This window comes from Rhododendron vialii, chromosome 1a (assembly GCF_030253575.1).
Source record: "Rhododendron vialii isolate Sample 1 chromosome 1a, ASM3025357v1".
NCBI classification, from domain to species: domain Eukaryota; kingdom Viridiplantae; phylum Streptophyta; class Magnoliopsida; order Ericales; family Ericaceae; genus Rhododendron; species Rhododendron vialii.
In genome coordinates this window covers 18664897-18686280 of record NC_080557.1, presented here as the reverse complement: position 1 = coordinate 18686280, position 21384 = coordinate 18664897, and the positions used below count along the sequence as shown (strand labels likewise).

At 40.3% G+C, this 21384-nt stretch overlaps 1 protein-coding gene and 1 pseudogene across 1 annotated transcript; one reads left to right on the top strand and one right to left on the bottom strand.

The window, feature by feature from the left end:
- Window positions 1–652: 652 nt before the first annotated feature.
- On the top strand, window positions 653–3773 carry LOC131336689 (transcription factor bHLH10-like). The gene is made up of 3 exons (XM_058372617.1): window positions 653–1481; window positions 2632–3018; window positions 3636–3773. Exons 1-3 carry the CDS (start codon window positions 807–809, stop codon window positions 3726–3728), a joined length of 1155 nt encoding a protein of 384 aa, XP_058228600.1. The 5' UTR covers window positions 653–806; the 3' UTR covers window positions 3729–3773.
- Window positions 2421–8473, bottom strand: LOC131329079 (pentatricopeptide repeat-containing protein At4g38010-like; annotated as a pseudogene).
- Between the last annotated feature and the right edge of the window lie 12911 nt (window positions 8474–21384).

Here is a 21384-nt window from a genome sequence, read left to right as displayed (position 1 = left end):
CCTACAATATGAACAAATCGAATCGTCAAATGAGACCACAATTAATTTCACTTTGTGTCACATGAAAGCAGGGTCGGTCCTAGGGGGTGCAAGAGGGGGGCCTGTCCCATGCACACCTTTCATAGTTTGTAATAAGTATTGCCATACTTTATGGTAAATGTGACCATAAAACATACTGTATAGTCTTTTTTCATGATAAGTAAAAGTGTAATTTTTCGAAAGGAAAATTGCAAAACCACCTCGTTTTTAGCAATTTTAGCTCACTTCTTACGTGTGGTTTTGATCAAATAGCTGATGTTCACCGATTTTTGATCTAATGACTGAGATTTACGGAGGAATTCATGTCCTAATACCACATTGAAGCATCATAGGAATTGGAGCATATAAGAAAATTCGCTCAAAACTGTCATTACAAATCATGCTGCTGGTCTGTTTTCTGAGATTGTGAGTGGGCCCAATTCCTTGGAATCTTCTAACAAACTTCACAGCACTGGCAAAACGGAATGGAGCTCTCTCTCTCTCTCTCTCTCTCTCTCTCTCTGTAACTAACCTCCCAGCTCTAGCGAAACCGGAGAAAGAACAAATGTGTATAAATACATAGCTTCCATATATATTGGACTATTCTTTCAATTGAGACGAGTAGCACAATTATGTTCATCATTTGAATTGAGGGGCTTCCATTCTATGATGTGTACGTAGTTTTAAGTACTTACTGGCCTTTGCCATTTTTTCTGTTCCTTTTCTGGAGACAAAGACCCAGAAGAGTAAAGGACAGAAACAAACACCAAATTTCTGTCGATCCAAAAATGTATCAAGAGAATGCTATGCGACTACCAGAAAATGGGTTTTCGCAAACAGTCCCCAATTTCACCCCCACCTTTTCCTCTATAGAAGAACTCTCCTTCCATCAAAATCCCCAACAAGAAGCATCCGCTGGCATGGAAATAGAGGAGCTTCTGCACCGTATGGGTTTTGAGAGAAACACCCCTTTGACACAAGAAATGGTCCCTGAATCTAACCTTTTTCACTTACCCAATTCGTCGTTTTCGTATCCGGACCAAGCCCAAAACTCCCCGAGCTTTCTACCCACGTTAGGATTTCTAGGGAACGTTGCGTCCGATACTCACAGTGCGTTGGATTCAAATTCTGCTAATTTTGACCCACGATTTCATTTGAACCTTCCACCACCACTGCCTCCTCTGTCTAGGGGATTAATGTTCGAGTCTCCAATGCCCAATGGGGGCTACAATATGAATACTGGTTCTTTGTTTGGTGGAGTGGTGGATGAGATAGAAGGAAGTTGTGGTGGGTATGGATATGATAATGGAGTTTTTGAGTTCAATGGTGGGGATAGGAGTTGCGGGGGCAGGAAGAGTAATGGGAAGGGCAGCAATCGACAGTTGAATACTGAGAAGCAAAGGAGAGGGCAGTTGTCTGATAAGTACGAAGTTTTGAGAAATTTGGTTCCCAACCCCACTAAGGTATTCCCATCTCATTACAAGTTAAGAGCAATTTTGTTCACCCTCGCATTAGCTGAGGGTAAGTTTTTCCACATTCGATGAGGTGTGTTGCGGTTTCGATTCGATAAACAAGACCGTTTATGTTATAGACCTCTCTAAAATTCAATTTGGATGAAAATAACCCAATTTTTTGCTCAATCTATTTCTAAACTCAACAAAAAGATTTTTTGATCAAATAATATTCGATTGAGCTTAATTCTTGCATGATCTCCTAATGAATCAATTCATATAAAATAAGTGATTTTGATTACCAATTGAAACCTACATGCGTTACCGAATGTGGTAAAGTTACCCTCACCCAAGCGAAGGTGAACAAAATTGCTCTCGTACAACTCTCTCTCTCTCTCGCTGTTTCTTCAATCGGGAAAGAAAGCAATGAAAAAAAGTGCAATAGAAATGAAAAAGAAAAAGCAATGGGTGGTCTGAGAATCAAATCAGTGTTGTGAGTGTCATCTCCAAAATGAATATGAGTACATAATGATTTTCTATACAAGGTTCTTTGTATTCGTTTTTTTGGGTACGTAGCATAGCTCATATTTAATATTAACTGCTAATAATGCACATGCTTTTGAGTATCTTACAAACTGTGAGCCAAAATAAGTGTAAAGTTAGAATTTGGATTTTGGCAAGAACTTCTCAGAATAGAACAAAAAACAAACTCAAATTCTGTACCGAAGTTAAATGTCGCCAAATCATGGGCTGGCAAACCTTCAGGACAAATTTGGCACCAAACGTGGTTACTAGCTTTTGGCATAACTCATCCCCTTGACCACTCTCTCATAATGGGATCTAAAAGCCTATCTAAACAGTATTGCCTTCATTGCAGAAAATAAAAAAAATTGACATTTGCACCATTGGGGCTGGATTGTCACATTCTTGATTATGCTAGTACTTCGGCAATGAAAGAAAGGCCAAATTTTGGCTTTGGTGTCGCCATTGTAATACCAACCAGCGATGTTCTTAGTTCCTTTCTCCCTCTCCATGTTTACATGTCACTTCCCATTTAAGGAATTCCAGAACTTGGTGATGCACGTATACATACTTAAATGTAAAGTTGGCTTTCTTTTGTTTGACATTTTCAACAATTTCTGTTTGGATGAGTACACCAAAGGCTGATAGAGCATCAGTGGTGGGAGATGCCATTGGGTACATCAAAGAGCTTCTCAGAACTGTCAATGAGCTAAAAATGCTGGTAGAGAGGAAGAGATGCAGCATAGAGAGGATCAAAAGGCACAAGACAGAAAGTGATGGTCCAGATCATCAAGACCAGTCTTCCTACAATGGATTGAGGAGCTCATGGCTTCAGAGAAAGTTCAAAGACTCTGAGATCGATGTCCGGATTGTTGATGATGAAGTAACCATTAAATTCGCCCATCCGCAAAAGAAAATCAACTGCTTGTTGCCTGTTTCAAAAGCCCTTGATGAGCTTCAACTGGATATCCAACATGTTGGTGGTGGCCTTGTCGTTGATAACTATTGTTTCCTCTTCAATAGTAAGGTGGATAATCAATCTTTTTTTTACTATTTTTGCATGGAATATCATTCTCACTTTAAATACCATCCCTTCCTATTTGTTTGTCCGATCAGAATTTTGACCAAACATAGGGTTGGTATTTTTCTGTTCTACTTATGCACTTCATATTTGGTGGGCTTTGATAACCATAGTAAACAATAAAACAGGTGACAGAAAACTTGTTTTGAGAACAGAAAGATGAATATTTTAAGAAAGTTGAACACTACTCAGAAGCTCTTAAAATAAGTCGCAAATACTCCTTAAAAATGTGCTTCACTTAATTTATAACCTACTTTTTCCCATACAATTGTATCTTATCTTTCAACAATTTTTATTGTCTTCTGTAATGACTTGTACGGAATTTTATACAGCATTAGCACTTTTACTAGTTACAAAGTATTCGCGTAGTCATGGCTAATATCTTGAGATTCTAAATAAATCTTGTAGGTACCCTAGTCACTGACTCATTAATATATCACCTATCGTTTCTCACTCCCCAATATTGTTGGACCACATATCACATTCCTGGGGTTTTTCTATCTCGTATTTTCCAAAAAGAGTTTTAACAGTGTATATCTGTGTTGGTGTTGATCATATTGCAGATATGTGAAGGTTCTTCTATCTATGCTAGTGCTATAGCAAACAAAATAATAGAGGTTGTGGACAAACAGTACCCAACAATTCCAACCAACTAGTAGCTGTACATTACAAGAGAAGAAGGGTTTTATGAAGTGGGTACCTTTTCCCCTCTTTAAATGACTGATATGTCAGCTAAGTGTCAAATTTTGCAGAAGGACAAAGAATAGCTAAAGTAGCACCTACTCTGATTTCAGGTTTTTATTTTGTGGTTTTAACTACTAGTCATGCCAAGTGAAAATGTCTTTGCATTCCTTATCATCATAGCAGTTGTTTGCTAACACCAAAGTGACATCTTGATAATCATTAATCTACTCTCTTCTTTGGGTGGTGAATTGCTTGTTCTCAATAGATATTTACATGTTTGGGTGTTTAAAACCCTATTTCCAAAGTCTTGGGAGTTTTTGCATAAATAAGCTCCTTGGATAAAAATAAGCTTTGTCGGCATCAACCTGATCAGCTTCTTGTAGAGAAGAGGAAATGGTGTCATTTCCAATCTGTATAGAGGAGAGTGACAATCATGGGGAAAAAAAAAAAAAAACTGAAGTAGCAAACGAAGGAAGAAAATGAAAGACCCAGGCTGTTAGAGTGGATGTGTTTTGGAGAATTTGAATGCATTTTGGTTGGAAGTATCTGTGTGTGTTTTGGTGTTTGTACATCGGAGGAAGATTTCAAATAGTAAACGGTATCAATGTTTGACCGTAGTTTTTTCTCACTCGTTGGTCTTTCGGTAACCAGTTCTATAGGTTAGCATGTGTGCATCGCATTCTGAGTAAGCTGTTGGCATCTCCCTTATAGATGTCTATTCATGCTTTCTTTTCTATCTTCTAATTTTTTTCGGAATAAGCTATTGGCATCTCTCTTACAGATGCCTATTCGTGCTTTCTTTTCTGTCTTGCAATTTTGCTTTAACACCAAAACAATATTGCTTTTGTTGGCAATCAAAAAAAAAAAAAAAAAGACCTCGACTTACCAGTTCTATAGGGTAGTTGTGTACTTCCCTCTTCTCTTTTTTCTTCTTCATTCTACAGTGTATGTGGAAACCTATATATGGAAAGCACTAGGAAAAGAAGAAATCAATATTTATAAGTAAGATCAAAATGGTCTTGTTAACCAGGTGACAATGTTTTTTTACATAAAAGGAAGTGAGATTTTGTTCTAATATTCTGATATTCTAATAGCTGTGCGAGTAATATGATGTCCAATCTAAGTTTCCTATAACTGAGGGCATAATGGTGTCTTGCATCTTTTTTATTAAGCTTCCAGTAGTCCTTCATCGAGGCATGTGTGTCATCATTAGATCACTTCATTACCTACCATAACTGGAAGAAAATTAAAAATGGACAATAACCAAAGCACCAGGTCTACACAGGCTATGCTCAAATTTCAAAATTCAATTGTGCGAGAAATATGCCATAGCGATGAATTATAAAAGCAATTTCTTGTTTCTTTGATACATGATGTGTAATTTTAGACAATGATGTGAGGGCATGGAATTTTTATGATCTAAATGTTTTCATGCTTACCTGTCACTGGAATGGCTGCTTCCATAGCAAGTAGTTGTTATACATGCAGCTGTCGCAGTCGTACATTGTTCCATACACTTCCAGTTATAAATTTGCTTCTGGAAAAGGGGTTGTCCAGCCAAAAGAACGTTACACTACATAGCAACACGAGCTCAAAACATCATCATATAGGAGTTTGAAGCCGCTCCTGCATGAAAGTTACATGTCGATAAATGTCTCGAACAAATTGGGTTTTTTAACACTTTGATATATTTGAAAACGGTAAATGTGTAAGTTGTTAATGAACTACAAGAAGTGCACATAAAGATATACACTTATTCAAATCTTCTTAGTCAGAGACTCAGACTTTACAAGAACTCTTGCTCATCTCTAAGTAGCCATGATTCTTCTGCTTAGTCCTTGATGCTGACTCTGATATCAGATGGAAGGAAGGAGAGATCAACTCTCTCTCTCTCTCTCTGAATACGCACATGGAAATACATCATGCCCTTATTTCTTTGTTATCAGTTTTTGCTCCTCTAATCAGTTCCTTCAGTATGTACCCACTGGCCAGTACTCTAGAAATGACTAGTAAATTCGTCCAATATACCATACATATCCTTAGTTTTCTGGTGTGACTTGTCACCCCTTCGGAACTCATGAACCATCCAGTTCAATAGAACTACACCCAAGAATCTTTCTTATTGCCCTTTTTTCATTGCCTTTCTCAACTTCAACGCATATTTCCTCTTATTTGCAGAGAAATATATGTTAGACATGAGTACGTAGGTCCCATCTCTTTCAAGCTCTAAGTTCTCAAGTTTTTCCATGATAATCTCGCCAAGCTCAACATTCCCATGGATCCTACAAGCTCCCAGTAACGCTCCCCAAACAAAAGCATCAGGTTCAATTGGCATATTTACTAATAAACTCTTGTGCTTCATTTACCAACCCCACACGACCCAATAGGTCAACCATGCAACCGTAGTGCTCCATTTGGGGTTCAAGATCATATGCTCTTGACATCTCTGAAAAATGCTTATGCCATTTGTCCACAAGTCCTGCATGACTGCACGCCATAAGGACACCTAAATATGTCACGCCATTCGGTTTTATGCCCATCTTAGGAATCAGAGAGAAAAGATCTAATGCTCTCTCTCCTTGTCCGTGCATTGCTAGCCCAACAATTATAGTCGTGTATGTATAGACATCTCTGCATTTCATGCCATTAAATACTTTCGAGGCTTCATCTATGCTTCCATACTTTGCGTACATAGCTACCAATGCATTCCCTATAAACCCATCTGCTTTGATGCGGTTTCTATCAACGTAGACATGAACCCATTTCCCCAGCTCAAGCATGCCTAGATTAGCGCATGAATTGAGCACGCCAACTATAGTGAAATCATCCGGCTTGACACCTCATCTCTGCATCTTCCTAAACATATTTAAGACCTCTTTAAATTCCCCTTTCTGCACCAATCCTGATATCATGGAATTCCAAGAAACCACATTCTTCACTGGCATCTCATTAAAAAATTTATGAGCAAAATCAGCATCACCACATTTTAAGTACATATCGATTAATGCATTCCCAACAAAGACATCAAAATTCACCTTATGGTCACACATATACCGGTGTATCCTCCTACACAAGGTCAAATCTCGCAACTTAGCACACGCAGAAAGGACAATCACCGCTGTCAGTTCATCAACCTGAAAATTCGCATCACATATCGAAAAACACCAGTATGCCTTCCTTCCAAAACCCCATCTTAACATAACCCTGAATCAATGTAATCCGCGAAACCCAATCCCTATAAGGACCTTCATCGAACATCTTTTGCGCTGAGTCAATAGCCCCACAAATGGCGTATAATCTAATCAATGTGTTGACCACATACAAATCCAACACAAACCCATTCTTAACTACACGGCATGAACCTCCTGCCCTTCCCTCAACGCACGGGATTCAGTGCAGGCCTTGAGAAGAAAAGGGTACGTGTACTTATCAGGAATCAAACCCTTGGCCAGCAATTCGCTATAAAAAGATAACGCAAGCAAAGAGCCGTTCTTGTTCTTGCAACCCGAAAAGCACCGGATAATGGCATTGTACAAACTAAAACCTGGAAATTAATATGTTTGGGAATTAATAGGAGTAGCACATACTGAAGATAAGTTGAGAGAATTTGTTTGGTTACTTCAATTGATTGAGAGACGAGCCATAGTTACCTGGATTGGAAATTTGGGTGAAAACGGAATGAAGATAGCTGAGGTCTATGTCAGGAAATTTGGCGCATAGAGAGAGTAATTTTGGACAGAGGAGTTGGGGTGGTTTTGATGATGAAGGAGTGGATTTGTTTCAGTTGTCGTGTGGATTTGCAGGAATTGAGCCTATTAACGATTGGGAACTCATGGGGATAAGAAGATGAGAGGCATTTGAGACTTTCAAACAAAAGGAAGGAGAAGAAGCAAAGGAGAAGCCCATGCTGTTTTTGGGTTTGATTGAGCGTGATACGATGTTAATGGACACACTCCGCAGAGGAAGAGGATGGGAAGAGGGAGAAACCTACCGGAGTCAGAATTTTACATCGAGGACCAACATTTGTGTAGCTTTTGTAGAACATTATACTCGTTTTGTGAAAAAAAAAACGGAATTATTTTTACATGTCAATGTAGAAATTTTTTAATTTTTGACTAGATCAAATTACAATTTGTTATTCAGATTTTTTTGAGATTTGTATACTAATCATACAAATAGTAATTATATTATATATAATAGTAGTAAAATTCTAAAATCTGGGGTGGTGTGGCCGGGGCCCCTTGAGCCCCTGCATACCTCGCCACTAGTCACAACAAGTTTGATCTACCCAGTCTGCAGCATCCTTCGCCTCATGAAACCACTCAAGGATATCGATTCCCGCATGGAATGGTGCTGGGGCTTGTGTACCTCCGGATGAACTACAGGTGGTGGATGAACAGGAGGTGGTGGGTCCACTAGGTCCTGGTCCCCGTGGTAGTGGTGGTGTCCGACGTAAGCAAAAACACATGCAATAGCCTTCTGAAATGATCACAAGAGACTGAGTAGTAACACGGCGCCAGCTAGCATGCACCGAGCATACCGACATCCAAGTCATCCACCCCTGCAACACATGAAAGGCTGGTAGGGTGGGAACCACGAGAAAAAAGATTGGAGCCGGCGGAGGTGGTGGTGGTGTGAGGGTGCAAGGGTCAGGGTCACAATTGTGACCCAAAAACACGGGTAAGAGGAGTAAGACAAACATCAAGTTGGTCTTCATTTGGATCAGGTGTGGTGTTAGCACCTTGATTTCCAAGGCTTGCTAAGCTTGGCTAGCGGTGGCACCTTGTGTAACGCCCCGAATTTTTGGTACGTTAAGAAGACATTTTATTGATAACCTCAAAATAGAGTCTGGCTCTTATTACAACAAATACTCCTACAAGAGTTCAATTTTTACATAAATGGAGGGGGATTCTAGGGTTCCTAACTACAGCTCCTCAGCTCCTCCATTCTTGCCAACTCCTTAGCTCCAAAGCCTCCACGGTGATCTGCTTACCCTGATCATCTACAAAATCTGACACATTATACCGGCGTCGCCACCCATATAATATGTCAGGGTCACCAAAAGGTAACACCGTGAGCTACAACAGCTCAGCAGGAAAATCCCGTACCCGCTAACCCATACTTACAAACAACAGGAAATAACACATCGATTTCCACATGATACATATATACGCAGCTAACAATGACACATCCATATTCGTTAATCAACTATCGTTGGTGTCCAAGAGTTTCGTGTTTCTCCTACGCGACTCATCGTAGACTGTGTCAACATTTTCATTTACAAAACAATCTTTCAAAAACCATTTGTTTAACACAAAACATTTGCATTGGCTCCGTACCGCGGATAACCAAGCTACACACCCAACCTTGGTTCCGCCGTTCCGGACTCCCGAGTATCCTCACAATGGTTCCGCCGTCCTGGGTTCCCATTGGCACACAAAAAATATTTGCATTGGCTCCGTAATGCGGATAACCAAGCTATACCTCACCATGGTTCTGCCGCTCCGGGTTCCCATGGGAACACACACATTTCAAAACCCTCGGTTCCGCCGCTCCGGGTTCCCGAGTCTCCCACAATGGTTCCGCCGCTCCGGGTTCCCAATTGGGGGTTTTCGAAATCTAAAAACATCGGTTCCGCCGCTCCGGGTTCCCGAGTATCCCCACAATGATTCCGCCGCTCCGGGTTCTCATTGGGTTTTTCAACACACACAAAACCTCGGTTCCGCCGCTCCGGGTTCCCGAGTATCCTCAATGATTCCGCCGCTCCGGGTTCTCATTGGTTTTTTTCAACACACACCACACAATGGGCTACCACGTCCGGCCACATTGCGGTTTTCGAAAATTCAAAACCTTTTCAAAACACGTCTTTTACACACGCACACACACAACTCACATAATGCCACCCGAAATTGGTCATTATGTTGTTTCAAAAATATTTCCTTCCTCGAAAAACATTTCCTTTCATTACTCACACCCTAGGTGTTATATTTCTACTTTCTCGATTCTCGTGTCTCGTTACATACAAAGACTACGCGGTAGGACAACACTAAGCAAGAATCATCCTAACAAGATCATCCAATTCTATATTACTCATCACGCTCAATTACTACTTATAGCATAACGCCACATGTATGGACGCCTTTGGAGTGTATCACTTATGCTTTATTCAAAGCACAACGCCACATGTACGGACGTCTTTGGAGTGAAATCACTTATGCTTTATCACATACCACAAGTAATACAAGCAACTCATATACGCATACTCATAACTATCTTAAAGATCAAATACGAATACTTCTAAACAAATGATAAGTACGTAAATAAAGATAACCTACTTTATACTTGAGTAAGTAAATAAATAGGGAGTAAGTAAGGATTTCCTTACAGTTCTTCTAGGCGGTAGTCGGCTACGGAAAGTACGTCGGTGGTCGGACGGAGTAACTTCCTACGGTGGTCTCCGGTAGCTTCGAAAGAGAAAGGTTTCTCTCGAAACTTCTACTTGACTATTACTACTACTACTTTTGGATCGAGAGGTTGGTCGAGTGGCGGTCTAGTGGCGGCCTAGGTTGAGTTTCTTGAAGAACTCAAGAACTACTCAAGAACAAAGGAAGAACTAAGCAAGAACAAAGAAAGAACAAGGAAATTCTAGAGAGAGAAGTTGTAGAATGGGAGGTGTGAGTTCAATACTTGGAATGGGGTCCTTTTTATAGGAAAAATCTTGGCCCTCTCCTCCCTCTCATGGCCGGCCCCCCTCTCTCTCTCTCTACCTCAAATTTTGACACATGGCATGCAATCTTTGAAAGATCAAAGTCTAACCCTAGGCTTGCATGGCTAAGTTTGGCTAAAAGGTAGGCTTGCATGGCTAGGATTTGTCCTTGGATGGGATTATGGGAGATTTGTTGGAAGATTTGGAGACAATGGGTACAAGATTTTGTTTTAAACAAGCATAGAAGTACAATGGAGGAAGTTTCTTAGCTAGGAAGAAAGATATCACCAAGGATTTGAAAGGATGAGGAAGGTCAAGTCAAGGTACAACCCATCTTCCTCCTTTCTTCCTTCTCTCTCTCTCTCTCCCTCTCTCTCTCTCGGCTCCCCTCTCCCTCTCTCTCTCGGCAATCTCTCTCTCCCTCTCCCTCTCTCTCTCTCTCCCTCTCTCGGGTCTCTCTCTCTTTCTCTCTCTCTCTCTCTCTCTCCCTAGTACACACACACACACACACACACACACACACACACACATATATATATAACAAGAGAGAATAAGAAAGTACAAAGTACAAAGATTCACAAAATCAAATACCCAAATAAAGAAATCCAATTAGGCACATGTTTGACTAATCAAAATAGACAAGTGTACAAATGTACTCTAGGAAGATCAACTCCCCAATAAATTAATCCAATTGGGTACAAAACCCCAATACAAAATAATAAAAAGGTACTTAGGAGAATATTAGGTCTTAAAGGCTACTAAGTACTTTAATAATAAAATAATGTATACTTTTCATCACATGGGGTTTAAGAAAATATTATTTTAATGAACCCATGTACTTGCTTGAAAGAATAACCTATTACCCAATGGACAATAAATTTCCTAACTTTTATTATCCAATGGACAATAGCTACTAGGAAACTTTTATAATAAAATAATTAAAGTTGTCCTTTTTAAAGCATGTGATAAAAGCCCTATATTTAAATATAGGTGTGGTACAAAGTACCCCAATTAAATAAAAAGGCTAGGATTCTCCCCATTAGTTTATAAAAGAGTACAAGTACAAGAAAATCTAGGGTTTAGATATACCCAAAAGTTTAATGCATAAAAGTACATGGGAATCCAAATCTTGATTATTAAAATGCAACTTTGTACTTAGTAGAAAGATTTGGGTTATTACCCAATGGATAATAATTCCCCTTGCGGTTAATAACCATTGGACAATGGAGGGGTGGGGGAATCCCCAATAAACAATGCATATAAGTACTAGCACATGTTTTTATAAACCATAAAAATATTACATCTTGTACTTACCAAAAATATTTTAATAGGAGGCCTATTGTCCAATGGACAAAGATTACCCTAGCAACTATGGACCAATGGGCAAAAGAAGTACAAGTACTTTTATTCTTTAAAATAAGATTTGAAAAGACTACATGTACTTTAGTCAACTAAAATAATGAAAAACTTATTGTCCAATGGACAAAGATTACCCTAACCATTATGAACCAATGGGTAAAGGCAAAAGGTTCAAAAAGGGTAAAAAGGTTCAACTAGTAACTTGGTGAGTTGGTCACTCGGTTTCTCCAACTAGTCGGTTGGAAATTTAACTAAATTGGTCACGTAGGGTTTCTAGTCGAGAGTTTAACCAACGACCGAAATCTAACTACGATGGAAAATAACAAGAATCATATAGCCACCCAAGAGAAAATAAGTAATTTAAATAAAATTCAAATATTGAACGAAATTTTTATTGACCAAAATTCAGGGTCGTTACACCTTGCACCCTAGCCAACCGGTGGAAATGAAGGCATGAGGCAGGCATGTCTTTACAAGGTGACCCGACGGTGTCGGTTGGTGTCGGCACTGGTCCCTAAGGCAAGTGGCAGTCGTGATGCACGTGATGGCCCGATGATATCGAGGTAGGGATGCTAAATGGGAAGCAGGCTTGTGGGACAAGGCAATCGAGAAAAACGGCTAGTATTGGGAGCTGGGGTGGATCACCAAATTGGCCAGGTAGCCTTGAGTTGGCTCGGGCAAAACGGAGGCAGACTTGAGTTGGCTCAGGTAAAACGGTTATTGACGGATAAACAGCATTCTGCACATGTTGCTAGGAGCATAGGACAGGTGCCCAAGGTAGAAACGGGTAGTTATCGGCAGTTATCTCCAGGCAGTTTCATGTTTCAGTGTGCTGGCAGATTCTGGCAGTGCCAGCACAGCCATAGGGCGGTTGGGGGTGTCAACTGCAAGATCATGGGTTGGCCCCATGATCTCATGTACTTAGTGGCCACGTTTTTATGATTGTAAGCCTATTTAGGCAAGCATTTTCGTAGCCTAAGGCAAAGGGATGTTCTGTCTAGGTTCTTGAGTGTATTCCTTTGTAAGTTGGTGCTTAATAAAGGTTGGGACAGTTCCCGTAACTCTTGAGTGTGTTTCTAGACGTTCAAACATATCGGGTGTGTGAGTAAACACTAGTTGGTTGAGACCAAGTTGCTGGCGAACTTGGTGCCATTACGGGCAGATTTGTAGGCGAAAAATAGCCTCGTGACAGTTGGTATCAGAGCAGCTCAGGTTGCGAGCATAAGTTGTAGGACTTCGGGTTGGAGGTATGGCTGCAAATGCTGCACTCGAGGCGGTACAGGTCAGAGTTACACAGTTGGAAAAGCTCGTTGGTGATGATGATTCTTATAAGGGCGTTACCTTGGTTGAACGCCTGGATGTCGTGTTGGCTTCGGTCGAGTCACAGAAAAAGGCTCACGAAACACACGTCGTTCAGAACGAAACCAAGTTTACAGAGATGCTGGCTGACTTGAACAAACTCTCAGATGTCATGAAAGAGCGGGTTTCTAACTTGGAGTCAGAATTGCTGGTTGTGAAGAGGGCCGTCTTGGGTCGCTCAGATGGATTTGAGACACGTGTAAAGGTCCCTGAATCGAAGGCTTTCGGTGGTGCCCGAAATGCCAAGGAGTTGGAAAACTTTCTGTGGGATATGGAGCAGTACTTCTCTGCTGCTCATGTTCTAGATGTAGATCGTGTGACAATCACCACGATGTTTCTCATGGGCGATGCGAAACTCTGGTGGAGAAATCGATGTGAGGACAGTGGGCGTCCAAAGATCGAGCAGTGGGAAACACTGAAGAAGGAATTGAAGGATCAATTCCTGCCTTGCAATTCCTCGTGGCTTGCAAGGGAGTCTCTGAAACAATTGAAGCACACAGGTTCAGTGCGAGATTATGTAAAGGAATTCAGTTCTTTGATGCTGGATATCAAGAACATGTCAGAGGAGGACAAGGTTTCCAATTTTATGTCGGGTTTGCAGAATTGGGCACAGTTAGAACTACAAAGACTAGGAATTAAGGACTTGCCATCAGCTATTGCTGCTGCCGACGGGTTGGCAGATTTCAAACTGATGTGCGAATCCAAATCTTTTGAATCTAGCATGTCAAAATCTAGTTCAAAGAAATGGGATAAGAGTCAGAAAGACAAGGGTCAGAAATCGGAATCGGTTGCAGAGGACAAACGACAAGGCAAAGGGAATTTCAGCAAGGGTTGTTTCATTTGCGATGGGCCTCATCGGGCAAAGGATTGCCCAATGCGTGAAAAGCTGAATGCTATTTGCGTGGATGAAGGGAAAGATGGTGATTCAGACTTGGAAGTGCATGTCCGGGTCAACCCTATGCAATTGCTCAATGTGATTCATGCAGACAAGGCAGTAACCACGCAGAGATCGGGTTTGATGTATGTCAAAGTGTTGCTTTGTGGAATGGAGGTGTTGGCCATGGTGGACACGGGGGCCACACACAACTTTGTTTCAGAACGGGTGGTGCAGTCGCTTGGTTTAAAAGTCGTTGAAAGTTTCAGTCGGATCAAGACAGTAAATTCCAATGCATAGGTGGGGCATGGAATGACGGGCAGTGTCGCTTTGGCGATCGGGGACTGGAACGGGCAAATGGATTTGATGGTGTATCCGCTTGATGACTTCGAACTTATACAGGGTAATGAGTTCTTTGTGGCTGCAAAAGTGGCTGTGATGCCACATCTCGGTGGGATTTTGATTGCTGATGAGAAACGGCCCTGCTTTGTACCGCGTTGTTCCAAGGCAAAGAATGGAAAGCGGGGAAGGGAAGGAACGGGTGGCTGGCTATCGACAATTTTCCAGACTTGGTGGTTGCTGGAAGAAAACAAGCTCAACGGGCTTTTCTCGCAGTTCAGATGCACGGGATTCTGGATAATAAGGCGAAAGGGCAGAGCAAGGCAAATGGGAGAACCTCCTGTTTGGCGAAGTGTGAAAATAGGCAAGACTTGGAGGCTACATGGGAAACGGATGGGACTTTGTGGCAGTCTGAGAAGGAAGTGTTAGAGTACTTACGGGCCTTACCGACGAGGATGTCGGCTTCCTCTGGTGGGGGTGGTTTGTTAGCACCTTGATTTCCAAGGCTTGCTAAGCTTGGCTAGCGGTGGCACCTTGCACCTTAGCCAACCGGTGGAAACAAAGGCATGAGGCAGGCATGTCTTTACAAGGTGACTCGACGGTGTCGGTTGGTGTCGGCACTGGTCCCTAAGGCAAGTGGCAGTCGTGATGCACGTGATGGCCCGATGATATCGAGGTAGGGATGCTAAACGGGAAGCAGGCTTGTGGGACAAGGCAATCGAGAAAAACGGCTAAGTATTAGCAGCTGGGGTGGATCACGAAATTGGCCAGGCAGCCTTAAGTTGGCTCGGGCAAAACGGAGGTAGACTTGAGTTGGCTCAGGCAAAATGGTTATTGACGGTTAAACAGCATTCTGCACATGTTGCTAGGAGCATAGGACAGGTGTCCAAGGCAGAAACGGGCTGCATGTGTTACTGGCAGCATGGGACAGGTGTCCAAGGCAGAAACGGGTAGTTATCGACCGTTATCTCCAGGTAGTTTCATGTTTCAGTGTGCTGGCAGATTGTGGCAATGCCAGCATAGCCCTAGGGCAGTTGGGGGTGTCAACTGCAAGATCATGGGTTGGCCCCATGATCTCATGTACTTAGTGGCCACATTTTTATGATTGTAAACCTATTTAGGCAAGCATTTTCGTAGCCTAAGGCAGAGGGATGTTCTGTCTAGGTTCTTGAGTGTATTCCTTTGTAAGTTGGTGCTTAATAAAGGTTGGGACGGTTCCCGTAACTCTTGAGTGTGTTTCTAGACGTTCAAACATATCGGGTGTGTGAGTAAACACTAGTTGGCTGAGACCAAGTTGCTGGCGAACTTGGTGCCATCACGGGCAGATTTCTAGGCGAAAACAGCCCCGTGACATGTGGTATGGTGGAGGAGCAGGGATGGAACCAAGATTTTACCTTAGCAGTGACAAAATGTATACTAAAAAAATAAAAAGATGTATTACAATATTAATAGTCATCGACTCTAGAAAAAAATTGAAATAACATAAAAAATTTATATTAAATGATGTTTGTCATTTGCACATGCAGTACAAAAAGAGACTACCTTTAGTTTTTTTTCGTTAAGTCGTTTTACAGTTAAAGTGAGGAGTTCTTTTTTCATTAATTACACCTCATCCGTAATATTATTTCATTTTTGGATCTCCTTTCTAGAAAAAAATAGAAGATTTAGGACTAGTATATGACAAAAAAACAAGAAAAAAAAACAAGCGGTGGCGAGACTATATTAAGTTGGAGATAATTTTCTTATACATATAATAATCGTATTTCCCAAAATTCTTGTCGAGCTGGTTGCTGCCACAAGACCCCCATTATAGGAGCTCGATAACCTATTTGTTTTAACTAAAATAATTTATACGTGTTTTTTTGGGCCCGTGCTTTTTCCTTGCATTTGACATGTTGTCCAAAACAACACACCAACCATAACCATCCAAAGTGATTGGTGACAGGAGCCGGCAGAGGTTGTGGTCATGGGAGGGTGCAAGGGTCAGGGTCACAGTTGTGACCCAAAAGCGCGGGTAAAACGAGCAAGACAAACATCAAGTTGGTCTTCATTTGGCTATGGTGTGGGGTATGGTAGAGGAGCATAGATGGAATCAAGATTCTACCTTAACAGTAATGAAATGTATTTTCGTTCCCCAAAAATAAAAATATGCATTACAATATAAATAATCATCGACTTTAGAAAAATATAAAATAACATAACAAAAACTATAGTAAATGATGTTTGTTAAAACCAGATCATCTCAAGTCCATTTACAACTAATACTAATATTAAAATTTGAAAAAAAAAACAAAAACCTAGAAACGATACGAGCTCGTGGCCCTCATACGCCCTAACGCAGATCCGTCTCTGGTTAAGCCCCCAAGCCCCAGAACTGCATGGCCTGATCTACTCAGTCTGCAATATCCTCCGCCTCATAAAACCACTCGAGGATATCGATTCCCGCATGGAATGGCGCTTGGGGCTCGTGTACCTCTAGATGAACTACTGGTGATGGATGAACAAGAGGTGGTGGGTCCACTAGGTCCTGGTACCCGTGGTGGTGGTAGTGATCGACGTAAGCAAAAACACATGCAATATCCCTCCGAAATGATCACAAGAGACTGAGTAGTAACATGGCGCCGACTAGCATGCACCGAGCATACCGACATCCATGTCATACACCCTTAAACACATGAGAGGCCGGCAGGGTGGGAACCCCGAGAAAAAAGACTGGAGCTGTAACGCCCCGAATTTTGGGAACGTTAAATAGACATTTTCATTGAAAATCTAAATAGAGTCTGGCTCAATATTACATCATAATTCTCACAAGAGTACTTTTATTAAACAAAAGGAGGGGAAACTAGGGTTCCTATCTACTGCTCCATCTGCTCCTCCATCCTAGCCAACTCCTCGGCTCTGAAAGTCTCCAAGGTGTAGAGTTTTTCCTGTTCATCTACAAAGTCTGATGCATTATACCAGCGTCGCCACCAGTACAATATGTTAGGGTCACCAAAGGTAGCACCATGAGCTACGAAAGCTCAACAAAACAATCCCATACCCACTAACCCATAACTTACACATAATAGGGCATAGAATCAGTGAGATCCACATAGTACATGCGTATTTAATAAAATAATTAACAATGACACAACCACATTCACTATTCAACTAATGTTGGTGTCCATGATTTTTGAGTTTCTCCTACGCGTCATTTTGTAGACTGTGTCACCATTTTTTCCCACATTTCATAACCATAACAACATTTCCAAAATCGTATTTAACACACCCAACCTCGGTTCCGCCGTTCTGGTCTCCCGAGTATCCACACAATGGTTCCGCCGCACCGGGTTCCCATTGGCACACAAAAAAAATCATTGAATTTGGCATTGGCTCCTTTCCACGGATAACCAATCCACAATTCAAAACCCTCGGTTCTGCCGCTCCGGGTTCCCGAGTATCCCACAATGGTTCCACCGCTTCGGGTTCCCATTTGGGTTTCGAAAATCATTAAAACAATTGCATTGCCTCCTCTCCGCGGATAACCAAACCACAATTCATCCCTTGGTTCCACCGCTTCGGGTTCCCGAGTATACCACAATGGTTCCGTTGCTTCGGGTTCCCATTTGGTTTTTCGAAAATACTTTACACACGCACTCCTCACAATGGGCTACCAAGTCCGGCCACATTGCAGTTTCCAAAACATTTCTCTTTTGCAAATCACATCATTCCATTAACCACATCCTAGGTGTCATATTTCTACTTTCTCGATTTCTGTGTCTAGTTTTCATGCAACGACTCCGCGGTAGGACATTTCACATACGTAATCATAAATCATTCATTGTAATCTTGAAACTAAACTAGCAAGATCATCCAACTCTATATTATTCTATCATGCTCATATCACAACTTAAAGCATAACGCCACATGTACGGACGCCTTTGGAGTGAAAATCACTTATGCTTTACAACAAGACAAGTAATGCAAGCAATTCAAGTATACATGCTCATAACCATCCTAAAGATCAAAATACGAATACTTCTACCAAACGATAAAGTCTTATCTTTCGAAAATCGTTCTTTCTTCCTTTGTGGGGAGTTCAAAATAACATATGTTTATTAGAGTAAAAGTCAATTATTCCAACATGCTCATACTTCCATTAGCAAAAATAAGTTTGTTGATTATCATGCATTTCAAACATTATAAGTGATAGATAATCTTATATATTTAGAGAAAGATTCTACGTTATACTTTCCAACGTACGGTTTATACGTTGAGTTAGTGGACAAGGGACTCTACCTTACTTCTTGGCGGTTGGTCGGTTTTGAGAGTTGGTCGTCAGTTTTGCGAATCGGCGGCGTAACGGCTCCGAAGTGCTTCGAAAGGAAGAGAGATGGGTTTTCTCTTCCTAGAAATAACTTTGCTAACTAAACTAGGCTACTTTAAAGATCTAGGGGTGGTTTTTGGAGGTGGTTTGGTGGTAGCTCTCAAGAACTTCAAGAAACTTAAAGAAACTTAAATTTTGGAACCAAGAAAGTTTAGAAATTCTAGAGAGAAGTGAGAGCAAAGAGTGAAGGTGTGAGAATGGCTTGAAGTGAGCTTGCTATTTATAGGCCAAAGCTTCCTCTCTCCTCTCCCTCACCCGAATCTCTCTCTCTCTCTCTCTCTCTCATATCTTTGATTTTTTTCTTTCTTTTGTCATGTCAAGGCATGGCTTAGTGGGTAGGTTGAAGGGTAGTGTACAAGTAACCATCAATGGAAGACTAGATTTTGTACTTTGGGTAGATTTTAGGAAGATTTGATGAAGGATGGAAGGGATGGTTCAAAATTTAGTCTAGTAAGTTATATATAAAAGGACAATGGTGGATAGATTTGACTTGAAGAAATGCATAAGTAAATCATATCAAGGTACTCTCCCAATCTTCCCCATATCTCTCCATATCTTTTACTAGTACAAGGTACCTATATATATATATATATATATATATATATATATATATATATAACTATGCATATATAAGTATATTAAAGTACATAGGAAATCTAGTCTTATAAATCTAAATATTTTATTGGCATGACTATCTTTTTATTACCCAAGGGATAAAACTTTCCCTAATAGTTATTAACCAATGATTAAGACTTTCCTAGATACTCTATATGTCCTTTAGACATAGATAGGCATGCCTAAAATAATCTATGAGGTACATATATCTACATATAAATACCTAGAAAAATCTAGGGAAGATATGGTCAAGATTCCTAGAAATAAAATAAGCTAAGAAGTACTCATATCTATATATAACCATACATGTGTACCTAAAAATCTTAGTACAATATCTTTGGAGGTCAATGGCAAGTCTAGGTTTTCTATTATCCATATATGGGGTCAAAATTCCCCTAGTATTTATTATCCAATGGGCAAAGGTTAGGAGTATGGTCTAGGATTCCTTAGAAATATAATAATGGTTATGAGGTACATATTCCTATATATAAATATATAGGTGTACTTAGCAAATCTAGGAAAAATATCTTTATAAGGCACATGTACCTATATATAAGGTTATTTGTGTACCTAGGAAATCTAGTAAAATACCTTATAAGGTACATATATCTATATATATCCAAGTATATATAGAAGTACACAAGGTACTATGTAATCTAGTAGGATTTTCAAGTATCAAGGTTTCCTAATAAAATAGTCCAATAGGCACATGCTCCACTTAGAATACTATATTTGTGCACCCAGTGAATCTACGGTAATAAATTTATATGGTACATATACATATCTTTAAGTATACAAGCACATGGGAAATCTAGAAAGTGACTTATTTAATAAAATCCTAGTACTTGTTGGTAGACTAACCTTATTATCCAAGGGGTAAAGTTTACCCTAGCATGTATTGACCATTGGTTTAAAGGAGGTGTCCAATGGTTTAAAGGAGGTGTCCTTTAAGCAAGCTTATATAAATCTATGATGTACATAAGTCTATATATATAATCTTATTTATGTACTTCAATAAATCTAGAATGGTACCTTAGGTGGAAAATCTAGGTTTTCTATTGTCCAATGGATAAAAGTTACCCTAATTTTTATTGTCCAATGGGTAAAGGATAAAAGGTTTATCTAGGGTTAGGAGAAAGTAACTCGGTGAATTGGCAGTCTGGTTCCTCCAACTAGTCGGTTAAAAACGAATTCTACTTGCCATGTAGGACTTCTAGTTAAGAAATATAATTTTAAAGGACTAAAATCTAATTATGACATTTTATCAGAATTAAAAAGGAATTTTAAAAGAAACCAAGTAATTAAAAATAAAAATTCAAATATTTAACGAAATTTTTATTTACCAAAAATCAGGGTCGTTACAGGAGCTAGCGGAGGTGGTGGCGGTAGGAGGGTGCAAGGTTAAGGGTCACAACTGTGACCCCAAAGCACGACACGGGCTAGCATGCAATGAGTATACCGACATCCAAGTCATCCACCCCTAAACACATGAGAGGCTGGTAGCGTGGGAATCAGGAGAAAAAAGACTGGAGCCAGCGGAGGTGGCGGTGGTGGGAGAGTGCAAGGTGCAGGGTCACAACTGTGACCCAAAAGCACGGGTAAGAGGAGTAAGACAAACATCATGTTGGTCTTCATTTGGGTTACGTGTGGTATGGTGGAGGAGCAGGGATGAAACTAAGATTTTACCTTAGCCGTGACAAAATGTATAGTAAAAAAATAAAAAGATGCATTACAATATTAGTAGTCACCGACTCTAGAAAAAATTGAAATAACATAACAAAAATTATATTAAATGATGTTTGTCATTTGCACATGCAGTACAAAAAAAGAATAATTTTAGTTTTTTAAGGTTAAGTTGTTTTATAGTTAAAGTGTGGAGTTCTTTTTTCTTTAATTACATCTCATCCTTAATATTATTTCATTTTCAGGTCTCCTTTCTAGAAAAAAAGGTAGAAGATTTAGGACTAATATTTGACAATAAAATAAGGAAAAAAACTAGTGGTGGCGAGA